We start from the raw sequence: 12,821 nt of genomic DNA, 5'->3' as shown, positions 1-12,821 counted from the left end.
AGAAATGTGAAGGAAGCTACAAGTGTGTTTGATCTCATTTTCATTTTTTGATGCATCATTCATACCTGCAATAACAGTTGCACAACCAAGCAACATTGCTATGTATTTTTGGTGCGGTGGTGTCTACTTTTGTGTCATCTGAATACCTCTTTCAACATTTGTTTTCACAGACACATTTGTCTTTTCAACACATTGTGTACAGAGTCCATGTATCTCTAGTATTAACAGTGAACAAGACAGAGTAGGTAGACGAGGAATATGTTATCTCTCTCTCCCTTTCTCTCTCTCTCTCCCTCTCTCTCTCTCTGTCTCTCTCTCTCTCTGTCTCTCTCTTGCTCGGTCTCGTTTTATAACCATCTAACCCAATCTGATAGCAACTAATGAGTGTGATTACTTTAGAAGCTGCTAATAGCTGTAGCTAATCCCCCTCCCCTCCCTTCTCTGCCCCCTTTCATTACATTTCACTCCACTCCTGCATCTCTCAGATTTCTGACTCTGCATGCCACTATTATTAGATGTGTGGCCCCTGAGTTCCCCCCTCATCACCTATTATCCATCACTAATGACAGGAGGCAACGTTGTAAATGTTCTACTTGAAGTGGAATTAGTTGGCGTGTGAGTGTGTTGTGAAAGGGAGTGTGTTAATGTTGTGCTGTTTTGTAAATGGGAGTGCTGCACATAAAGATACCTGAGTGGGCGTCAGGCCGGCTGACCCGTTAATGACAATATGTCCCGCCACAACAGCACCCAAAGTGACATTCACTCTACGGGAACAGTTTTCCCTTTCGTCAGAGTTGAGGAGCAGTCCTTGTTTCTTTTCATGACCGGCATTCACTTCTTTCCTCTGAACAGGAAAAAAGCAAAACGGGTCTCTCGGACGTGAAGTTATGACGATGGAGTTGAAATCACATTACCGACGTTTCCTGGAAGAGGTTTTTGATGACGTTTTCAAAATGAAGGTTAAAAGGTGGTGCTGACTGGAGGTCCCCAGAGCGGCTAGCATAAACAAATTGCTATCAAGTTATGTACACAACAAATGTAAATGCTCTGCCAAGGTGAAAGATTGATTCGTCTCATGGTTTTCATCAAATAAGATCGGTAGCAGAGTCCCATTTGTGTTTACCAATATCAATATTTCAGTATTGTTATGTGTTAATTAAAATATTGGAAATGCCACAAGCTCTTGTACTTGAAACTCATAACTAATATGTATGAACATAAACATGTTGGAATGTGTTTGTTGGGGGGTTGTTAGGTGAGACATGGTGCATGAATGAATGTGATAAGGGTATGAAAGAGGCAATGCAGAGCAATACTTCAAAAGGAAAAGCATGTGGAGTCACATCGAGAAACCTTGTCTCAAGGTTATCAGTCTTTTCACGCTGTCTCCCCTTTCTCTCTGTGCATGTTCCGCAGTGATAAGGTGAATTAAAGCCACTAAATGAGCAATGGATACATGTACACGTGACTGTACCAATGCATGTAAAGCATAAAGGTCTGGGAAATCCCACTCTGTGAAATTAAATGGTGCATATATACGCACAGAATTGTAGAAAAATTGTAAAGACATATCAAAGTGGAGTACTAGGAGCAGTTTGTAGATCAGGAGCAGCATGTGTTTTACTAAAAGTCCACTTATAGTTTTGATATAGTTTCCTTTCTGGTTTTGGCTGATATGAATGTTGCCCCTTTGCCTGACTTGTTTGTCTCAGATGCACATACACACATTTTAAACCTCCTCTTGCTCCCATTTCTCAAATTTGCAGTAGCAATATTATAATAAATCTGTTCCTCATAAATCACTGTGACAAGGAAGGGCCACATTACACCTGAGTATAGGAACTCCCTACTTTCTTTCTTCTCCCCTACCTTTTCATCACACCCTCTTATTTGCTCTCTCTTTCTCTCTCTCTGTGCCTCCCTTTGGGATCGTCACATGGCTCCTCATCAGGAGGGGGAACCATCAACAACCGCCGTGTCCCCTGGGTGTGTTTTTTAACTCTACCTAATTGGCATGTGCAGCACGACACAACAGTAGGCCTGTGTGCGCTTTCACAGCAACAAAAGACCTTTAAAAAACCCAACTAGCACAGCCTGTATGTGACACCTCTCTAAAACTACCGTCATATCTTTAAGGAAGAAAAATAGGAAAAGAAAACAATCAGAGACACCGAGAGGAGACAGAGGGGCTGAAAACACTTCTGGGAGCTGCATTGCCTTGGAGCAGGTCCAAAGACCACACCTATTAAACAGCTGCCTGGCTACCAGGTCCCAGCTGGGCTCTTTGGTACGTAGATGCTCACAAGAGTCTGGTTACCTGCAGGGTGCAGCTGTCTGGGCAATGATGTCTCTCTTTATACAAGCATGAACTATTCTTTTTTCTGTCTGAAGCTGTAGACAAGGGGCAGATCAGATGTGTAAGGTAACATACCATTTACTCCTCCCTGGTCATTTCTCTACAGATTCAGAGAAATGAAACGTGCTTGTTGCAGCAGGTGATCTGTTTGTTTCTGGCAAAGTAAAAGCTCTATTGAACGTATCACCTTACAAAGAGTTTCTGGCGTAGGTCTACATTCAGCATTAAGCAATATAATCATCCTATTTGAGTTTGTTTCTGACAACCTGCCACTCTTATTTTAGTCCCATTGTGATTTCCACCAACTTCTGAGAAATATATCTAGTGTATTTTTGTTCAATTGACTTCCATTGTCATTCGATATTTCTGCTCTGTTTCCGGTTCCATTTGATGGCGGTGAAAACTGGGTCAACGAGAGCTGGGGAACTGAGCCATACAGTAAATGTGACATAAAACCGAGACAATGTGCTAATGAACTGACACCGCCATGCTCAGGTGTGGTTAGGTTTAGGCACAAACTCGACTTGGTTAGGTTTAGTACAGTCACTCAAGAGGGCTTTGCTGTAACAAACATTGTTTTGGGGCATTTGTGCAAGCGATTGATGCTGCAGCCTCATTTTATTCAAGGTTGAGAAGAACAATATTGATTGGTGCTGCATTGACGGCCATGGCATGCAATGCAGCTACAAACTGCAACTCTTTCTGATATCAAAGTTGCTCCAACATGCAGCACTTTATAGCTGCCTAACAACAACCTCTTAAATACAAGAAATCTACAAAATCGTCTTGCATAAGGCAACATGATATGGGCCTCCACAGATGGTGTGCAATCGACAAGCACCACAGTGTGGTTATTGGACCATGACATGTACAATGTTGGTATGTTACTTTATTGTTACAAGAAATTCTGAGAATTTATTCAGAGCAGTGGAAAGTAAACATGGTTGTTACGGAGGTTCCAATACAATGTGAGAAAGTATAATCTGCAACTGTTTTCTCTGCCTCTCCTAAGAGCCTCTATTAAGTTTCCATTTGCTCAAGGCAATTAAAATGCCAGAAGACCTTTCACCAGAAGTTGGACAGGAATGTCTTTCTCTATGGTCTCTCTGAGTGCACTGATACACTACCTCTTTGTTCATCTCTTCAATCTTCATCTTCAGTGCCCACCCTTCTCCCTCCCACTGGACACTTATTCTGCTGCAGCTTCCTCTTAGTTAGGAGCTGTAAAAAGTCTCTACACAACCTAAATTCCCTAATATATAATTCTGCAAAAGTTCAGGCTCATTTGTCTCTCTGAATGTTAGACGACAGATTCCTTTTTTCAAGAAGATCAGCAACACTAGTGACTCGAGTGATTGCTTTGCGTTGACAGAGGAGCCGACCGGGTTCCTATTTAACAATATATGCAGTGGTTATGTGATCTTTAAATGAATGTAATAATTTAGCAGCATGTGAAGCAGATGATGATGTGAGGATAAAGAGGGGGATTCACCATGTTCAATGTTGGATTTCCATGCGTCTGATCATAAGATGTAATTTCTGCTCGGGCCATGGTTTCTTCGCTCGTCTAGACTTTCATCAATTTGATCTCTTTGATCTATTTTTTGATGGAAGCCTGCAGCCAAAAGCATCAGGACCACTTGTACCTGAAGTTCTGCTACCCATCAGGCAATGGGCTGAGAATTTAGACATAGATACATCAGTGCACAATTTTTGGAACACAACCGAGAATAATGTGGAGCATGCTTTCTACAATGCAAAAGAACTTCACTGCCGAGTCCCGACAAAGAGATGGTCTCCGTCCCACATGTGAGAAAGAATTATTTTAGGTTAAAAATGTGTTTCTCTTTGCTGATTCACTGAAAGGATAGGTGCACGTACTTTCAAGTTTGTAATACAATACTCATATGCCCAGATATTTACAGTAAAGCTGTTTCGGAATTTTATCCTTTTTGTAATTTGTTCTCCTCTCCCCACTGACCTCAAAAAAATCCATTGCAAAATGTGATTCTGATGTAAAAGCAATATAAAATCCAGAGTCATCATTCAAGTAGAAGTCCATACAATCAAACAATACAACAGTGTAAAAATGCTTCTTATATATAAAAGCACATTTTCAATGAAATAAAATAGAAGTAACTAGAAGCATCAAATAAAACAAAGAGCACAATATTTTCCACTGACATGCAGTGTGACTAATATGAGGCTTCAGCAGCCTGATATTTAGGTTTGTTACAGGAGAGTCAATTTGGATCTCAAATCTTAACACATTTAGCAGTAGGAGTCAGATGTGGAGTGAAAAGTATTGTTTTAAAACAACTGTAAACCTATCCTCTTACTTGACCGGCTTCCCCTGTTACTTGCATATGAATGAGTGAGGTGACATAGTGCCTCATTCCCACTAGTGGAGTCATATAGCACAGTTCAATCCCAAACACTGACCACGGAGATCACAAGGAGTCCCTCCTGTATGAGTCAATCAGAATCGTACTGAAAGCTTTAAATACATGCTTGCTCTTAGATACCAAGGCTGCAAAGATGAAATAGAGAATGAGTCAAATAATTATAAGATTATTCCAGTCATTTCATAGGAGGGGACTACAGACCAGCTTCCGACTGTCCATCTCTCACACAGATTATCTCACATACCACTGATTCTGATTAGCCTAGTGGGGCCCGACAGCAATGTTTACCTCCATTTTGTCAGAGCAAAAGTCTCACACTGATAAGCCGAATGAGGAAGCACGACTAAATAATGACAACAATGTCCCGCACTGACATTTTCATTCACAATAAATGACATCTCCAACTTCTGCTGCCTCACCTGTGACCTTTGGGCCACTCCATAATGGCAATTGTCAGCTGTCAGCCATACAACAAAACCAACTTTGGCATTACACTTATCTTTTTAAGAATCAAAGTGCTTTCTCTTCGAATAGAATTCACAACTTAAAGATAAACACTTCCAACAAGCATAAAGATGGCTTTCTTTTCATCCTTCTGATTTTCTCCGAGGGGCATTCTCACTGTGTATATGGCCTACATCACCAGCTCCAGTGAGGATCCGGAGCAGACAGGACATTCGTCATACTCCTCTCCGTTCTCCTTTATGTGCACATAGACTTCACAGACCACATGGTAGAATGACAGGGTCTCTAATAATGTCACTGTAGAGGACAGCAGCAAAGATCTTCCACTGGAGGACTGAACCTGCAGGCCACTCTGACCTCATTAACCCCCCCCCCCCCCCTGGTTTTGACTGTATCGCTTAACCTGTGTATCCTCTATGATCTACACTGGATCCTGATGTAAAATAAGCAGCTGACTGTACAGTGAGGATACATGTAGGATTTTTTTGTTACAAATACTGTCATTCTCCATTTGTGTGTTTTTGTAATTTCCTCACGACAGTATTATGCATGACTTCCCTCACAATCATTGTTCTGAGCAATTACTTGTAGTGGATTTGTTTTCTTGTATTTTCATTCACACAGGTAGCTTGCTGGTAGTGTTTTGCATCCAGGGAGGTGTGAGGGCTGCTTCAACCATACAACTTGAAGATATAGTGCACCACTGCCCCCCCGTGGAATATATGAGAGGAGACCTGACTTAACCCCACAGCCACAACAATTTACCTTAGTTTTTTTTTGGATTGCTTACACACTAAAATTAAAAGTAGTACACTATTAGCAAAACCTTACACACTATTAGCAAAACCTTACACACAGAAGCAAAACATCAGCCCGTATTTGCACAACTTGTCAACCTCACACTTGTTGCAAAACTCTACACACAGTGATTTGCAAAACACTAAACACACTTAACATAAATTACACACAAAAATCTATCATGAAGTCACTTCCTTGCAATACCAAAGCACTGACTGTCAAATTACCAGACCGTCCACCAACTAGTTCAACACAGTCATCAGGTGTGCAAACACTCGTTTGCTTAATTGTTGACACACCAATCAGGTGTATAAGCACGACAAAAAGCAGCAGGTGAGTCCATCGGTCTTCAAGCAGAATGAAAGAGTCAGAGAAAGAGTAAGATGACGAGGAGGACGAGGAGGAAGAGGAAGAAGAAGGTGCTCAAAGAGGACTAAATCTGACAAATGAGATCCGCGCAACACTGGTTGACCACGTTGTCAATCACGGCCGGACGCTGAGGGAGGCTGCACTGCGAGTACAGCCAAATCTAAGCTAATATACAGTGGCAAGTGTGATAAGAACATTTCGACTGAAAAATAGGTATTGTAAAAATATCATCATTTCAAAAACATCTGCACTGTTTCAGTAACTGCTTACAGTGCTGTATTCTATGCACTATCAGCACTTCTGTTACCTTTTCCTGTGAAATTACTGCACTATCGTATACTGTTTTGTTTTCTTCATAGGATTGAGGGTCAGGAACGACAAGGGGGAAGTAAACATGGTTTTGGCCAACAATGCTATAACACTTAATCAGCTCATTGTCAATAACCACGCTATTATCAACAATATCCAGCAGGTCTCAACATCAACACTGGCACACATCCTAAAAAAAAAAAAGATATTCAAATGAAACAAATTTATCGAGTGCCTTTCGAGCGCAATACGGTTAAAGTATTATGAATCTCTGTGTCAACATTTCGGGCCTGTTGAGAAATAAATGAGTTTCTTCCGTCTGCAACATTGGTGTTGTGTAGTGTTTGGTGAATTTTCATTATACTTGTACTTTGTTGATAGTAGCCTACTCTCATCATAGGGAAGTAGAAGTGCTAAAAGTGTTTTAGGTTTATCATAGCAGAGTGTAACTTGCGCAAACAGAGTATTGTAATGTGAAACGTGTGTGTTTCATATGGTAACAAAGTGTGTTTTTTTTAAAAGAAGTGTATAGTTTTTACAAGAGTGTTTAATTTTGCAAAGGATCTGTAGTGTTTGCTAATTGTGTGTGTGGTTGTGCTAATTGTGTGTACTGTTTTGAAAACACAGGCCCTGTTTTGAAAATCGTGCTTAAGCAATCAAAAAAAACTGTAAGCCAATAACATAACTTTTTTTAATTCTTTTTCTATAACAAATATGCAACGCTGTCAACTTTTGCCTGTCGCCATTGTACAAATTGTAACACAATTGTCAGTAATCACAATGTATTTTGCAAAGCCTCCTTCACTTTGTAATTCTATTAATGTGATTGGATGTGAAAAGTTGAATTGTCTCTGCCCATATACCATGTTTCTTATTAACTGTTCATCACATATGTCATGACATCTACGTTATAGCCTCATTATAGACTAATTATGCAGATTATATTATCTTGCCATTATAAGCTTAATGAAGGGTTGTATGTTATATCATATTGTAATTAGGATAATTAGCACAGTGGTTGATGAAATGCCAGTTTGAATATGTTGTTGGTTATTAGTCTAAGTGATGCTACAAGTTAAATATATATATATATATATATATATATATATATATATATATATATATATATATATATATATATATATATATATATATATATATATAAAATAACTATATATATATGTATATATTTATATATATATACATATATATATAAATATATATATATATATAGTTATTTTTTTAAGATCAACATGAGTGCTCAGGTTGCTGAGTTTTGAATAACCGGGATGTGCAAGTGTGCGCTGGGACAGCCAGGGAAAAATATGTTGCTGCAAACAATACCAGAAGCTATTAAAAAATACAAAATTAAACAGCGGAGCAGTTTGTCTCCACCACCAGCGAAGGTGTCTCTCTCTGCCTCCCTGGGGGAAGGACACATGGCTCCTCACCAGTGCTGGAGAACATCAACAGCAGCCTTGTCCCTGGTTTTTTTTTTTCACTTTCTCTAATTAGCATGTGCGTCATGGCAAGGCAACACGTGCGCTCTTTCAGCAACAAAAGACCTATTTGAGGGAGCCTGTATATGAGACCGCTCCAAAAACATCATCAAAGTAAACTATCGCTCGCTGACAAAGACCTTGACACAGAAGCAGTGGAAACCGTCTCTCTGAATCAGAAGCTTGCCTTCAGGCCACACCTATTGAAGCAGTCGCCATCCCAGGTGGGTAAACTTTGACCCTGAGCTCTTTCATAACCCACACATGCTCACAAAACATATCGGTAAACATAGAAGGTGTGCCCCGGAGCCACATGAATTATTATCAGTAAAAAGCAAAATAAGGTGTGTTAAAGATGAGTAACCAGAAAATAACACACCAATACTACATTAGAAAAACATAAAACATTGTTTTTGGAAGTCAGGATATTATAGGAAAATGTGAGCGATGCATGATACATCAATTTAGGATAGACTGCTTAAACTTCCATCTATTCTTTTTTCCCTGGCTGTCACTGCTTTGGGCCATCCCCGAAACCTTAGGAGGGTTGGCTAAATGCCAACTTCTGCATATCATTCTGAAGTGAAGATATGGTGTTTGGGATATTGCCTTCATACGTTTGTCAAAAGGGAATCTGGATCAAAGATAATGTCTGTATTTTTCATAGAGTCCTTAGGGAGAACTGCGCTGCCACTGAAGTTGAAAGAGAGTCTGGTAAGTGAGCTCCTGTGCCCCAGAATTAGCATTTCACTTTTATCTATGTTAAAAAATAAAGTTTCTTGTCAGTTTTTTTTTTGTGTTGTTGCAGCGAGATGAAAGATTTAAGTACTAAAACATGTCATGATTATTTCAATAGCTGCTTTAAATCACCTGGCTCGTCTGAGCTGTCGCAGTCAGAGACATTCTCATCTGAGTCTTTAGGGGTCAGCCTTTCACTGATGAGCAATGAGTCAATTCTCCTATCCCAGAAATGCCAGCAAACACTACAGAGCATCAGTGAGACAGTAAAATAAATCTGTGATGAGGGCGGGAGGAAGAAAGAATTTTGCTTGATTGTTTTCCCATTTTGTTCAGAATGGTTAAGATCATGAGTGTGAATGTGTTTTATTTGAAGTTGTGGGTTATAAATACAGATGAGAAACTGAGTTGGTCTGGCTTTAAACTTTGTAGAGCCTGTTTATGGCTTGGTTGACGCTCAGGTGGTAGAGCGGGTTGTCCTTAAATCACAAGGTTGGGGGTTCTTCGGCTCAAATTCTTGAGCAAGACACAACCCCAAGTTACTCTGGATTGGAAGGCCAGTGCCTTGCCACCACTATGAGTATGTGTATGAGTGAATGAGAGGCTAATTGTTAAGCGCTTTGGTCGTTAAGGGAGAAAAGCTCTATACAAATGCATCCCATTCGCCATGGAGGTAGCTCAAGAATACAAATACATGTTCTAATTGATTTGCACTTGATTACAGAAATGTGTAAAGCTTTAATAATTATGGTTTGATTTTATATAGCGCTTTCCTGAATACTCAAAGATGCTTTACATAGAAATAATTCACACAGTGATGAGAGGAGCTACTGTGCAAGGTGCCACATCCGGAATATCTAACTTTCATACACTGAAGTCGCAGCTACGGGAGCAATTTTTATAATGCTAAAGCTACACGTGTAATTTATTATCAAAATTACCTTTCTGTCCAAATAATTCAGACCAGAATACAGAGAACAGACTATGTAAGAGATTTCATTTAACTTTCAACTCTCAGAAGTTCAACTTTGCATGTTTTGACAAATCTAAGTAGTTAAGTTATAAAATAGGATGTGAATAGAATACAAAATAATATTTTATCCTGTCAGAAATTAACTTTTCACCTCATTAAGTCAACACAAGATTACAGTCATTAGTTGAATGGTTGCTGCATCATAAGTATGTGCCATATGTTCAGCAGGCTGTTAATCAGAGTGTCTCTAGCAGAAAAGCAGAGCAGGCAAGCGCTAATGTACAAGAAAATAGTTTTATTTAAAAGGCTGCAAAAACTCCTTTGAGCCACGACTGATAGCGTCATCTGATGAAAAACATACTGATGACTGTTTTCATGCAGGCCATGTCCAAATCAAGTTGTCTTCTTTTACATATACATTAGGACATTGTTGACAGGGTCAGCATGTACCACATACAAATTAAAATTAATATTTTAAAATATTGAGGTAATTATTAATTTGCATTTGATATATATTCTTATTTAACTGTATTCTATATTGTATACAGCGATAATGAGAAACAACTTTTCAGTCACGTTTAACTGGGGCTTTATTTTGAAAATAATAAACGGAAGTGGCTTTTATTTTCTTCCGGCTAACCTCTCGAGTTACACTTTCGGTGTTTTGTACACACAACTCTTCGTCTTTCAACTGTGCACACAACAAATCTGAACAGTGAAAGCGTTTTGTTTCGTGACACAGAAGTATTATTCTTACGTACCGGTATTCAAGTAAAAATCATCAGAACTGTACTTGAAACTTCCTTCCCCGGCTCTCTTTAACTAACGTTAGCTGAACTAAGCTAGTTCCTCCATGGCACCTCTCCGGGTCCTGTGCATCCACGGGTACCGTCAGAACGGCAGCTCGTTCCGCGAGAAGACGGGAGCCCTGCGGAAGCTGCTGAAGAAGCACGTGGAGCTCGTGTACCTGAGCGCGCCGCACAGCGTGCCGCCGGCCAGCAGTGAAGGTGAGTGCTTCTCTCCGCCTTCAACCCAAACACGAGGAGCTAGTTGACGTGTATGATATTGAACGTTTGGAGGTTGACAAGCTCGCTTCCCTCTTGTAAATTGCTGCGCGTGTTTGGCATGTGTTCTACAATGAGCAATTCACAACTGTGTAATGAGTTACAGCCACATATTGTACTTCATGTCCTCAGCTTTAACAAGATAAAGCATCAATTATGGTCGAAAAGTAACTTCCCGCTTGTATGCAAACACTTTTAATAAATATCAACTGCAGTTAGGCATCAGAATAAAACATGCAAGTGTTATACAGAAAGATAAAAACATTCTAAAATTAAGGAAATGTTGGCCACTTAAATCACTTTAATCAATCCAACTTGTGCAATAGAAATACACTGTGGAAAATAGTTATATTGATTATCTTTGTACATGTAATATTATGTTACTATAGACTCTGTAGTTTTAATTTGTATAACTTGCTTTTCACTGTTTATTTTGTTTTTTTAACTTGTCTCTGGTGTGTACTCTACCCTTTTTTGCTGCTGTTATCCTGTAAATTTCCACACTCCAGGACTAATAAAGGAATGTCTAATCTTGTTTTATATTATCTTATTTCCATGCACGAATAACACATGTTGTAATACAATACATGGCCTAATGTGAAGAGTAACTTTTAGAGGGTAAAATAAACTTTGGCACACTCATCTATAGCTTTCCTTTTAATTGTAAAAAATGTAATACAGCACAATAACCACTTTCTTCTTCTTCTTCTTCTTCTTCTTCTTCTTCTTCTTCTGTTGTTTCAAAAGCTCTGGAGAGCTCTGGAGGTGACGAAGACTCGAGGGGTTGGTGGTTTTCAGATGTCCAGGCTCTGAGTTTTAGTGCTCAGCAGCAGTGTGAGGAAAGCCTGGGGCTCGACGACAGCGTGACGGCTGTGAGAGAAGCTGTGAAGAACCAAGGTCCGTTCGATGGCATTCTGGGCTTTAGTCAGGGAGCAGCTTTTGTGGCCATGTTGTGCTGCCTTCAGGAGCAAAAACTGGAGCCAGAATTCAACTTCCGATTTTCCATCCTTGTCGCTGGTTTCCGCAGCGCATGTGAGGAACACAAAAAGTTCTACAACCCTCCCCTCCAGATACCGTCCCTGCATGTGTTTGGACTGGAGGACCGAGTTATCCCCGACAACATGAGCAGGGAGCTCCTCCCCTCCTTCCATGACCCTCAGGTCTTGACACATCCTGGTGGCCATTTTATCCCTGCTGCATCTGCACACAGACAAGCCTACCAGGACTTTCTCAAGAGGTTCCAGTGACAAAACAATGTGAAGAGCCACAAATCAGACTCAAGCACTAAAATAAAGCAAAAGAATGTTGATTATTTAAACCAATCATGTGATGCCAACAATTATTCTAGAGGCCTTTGGGTACAAATGTTATTTCATGTCATGAGTTGTGGCCTCCTGTTCTCTGGAAGCTATCTGATCGTATCCAACCAAAACAAATGACTGCTGTCCTTCTCGGGGAAGATGTCTTGGTACAGACAATAAATTAAGGGACAACTGTTTATTTAATGTGGTCTGGTCTCTGTTTCTTTCAAGTCACCTTCATTAAGACTATTGCTTGAGGTATTACAAATGCATTACTTTTTCTTTGTCACATATATTTGAATTTATCAGAGCAGAAAAAACACGTGTAACTAAAAGCTTTGTTACGGTATGAACAGAATTGTTAATGCTGCAAGGCGATCTAACGCTGATGTTTTTAGACAGAGAGTTGGTAGATGAGAGAAATCGGGGAATTTTAGTGATTTTTTATTTTTTTTTGGAAACTCAAATATCAGGAAGTAATTAAAACAATTGTATAGGAAGCCATGTGAATTCATTTTCCATTCTATTCTAATGCTGCAATCAA

General features: G+C 39.7%; 1 protein-coding gene across 1 annotated transcript; it reads left to right on the top strand.

Annotated features, from left to right (window-relative positions):
* Window positions 1–10,560: 10,560 nt before the first annotated feature.
* Window positions 10,561–12,457, top strand: ovca2 (OVCA2 serine hydrolase domain containing). Its single transcript, XM_068601078.1, has 2 exons — window positions 10,561–10,919; window positions 11,724–12,457. Exons 1-2 carry the CDS (start codon window positions 10,766–10,768, stop codon window positions 12,221–12,223), a joined length of 654 nt encoding a protein of 217 aa, XP_068457179.1. The 5' UTR covers window positions 10,561–10,765; the 3' UTR covers window positions 12,224–12,457.
* Window positions 12,458–12,821: the final 364 nt, after the last annotated feature.

This window comes from Clinocottus analis, unplaced genomic scaffold (genome assembly GCF_023055335.1).
Source record: "Clinocottus analis isolate CAN_PGR_092001 unplaced genomic scaffold, fCliAna1.0.p SCAF_5, whole genome shotgun sequence".
NCBI lineage: Eukaryota > Metazoa > Chordata > Actinopteri > Perciformes > Cottidae > Clinocottus > Clinocottus analis.
The sequence above is the reverse complement of the archived record's forward strand: the minus strand, read 5'-3'. Positions and strand labels throughout refer to the sequence as shown.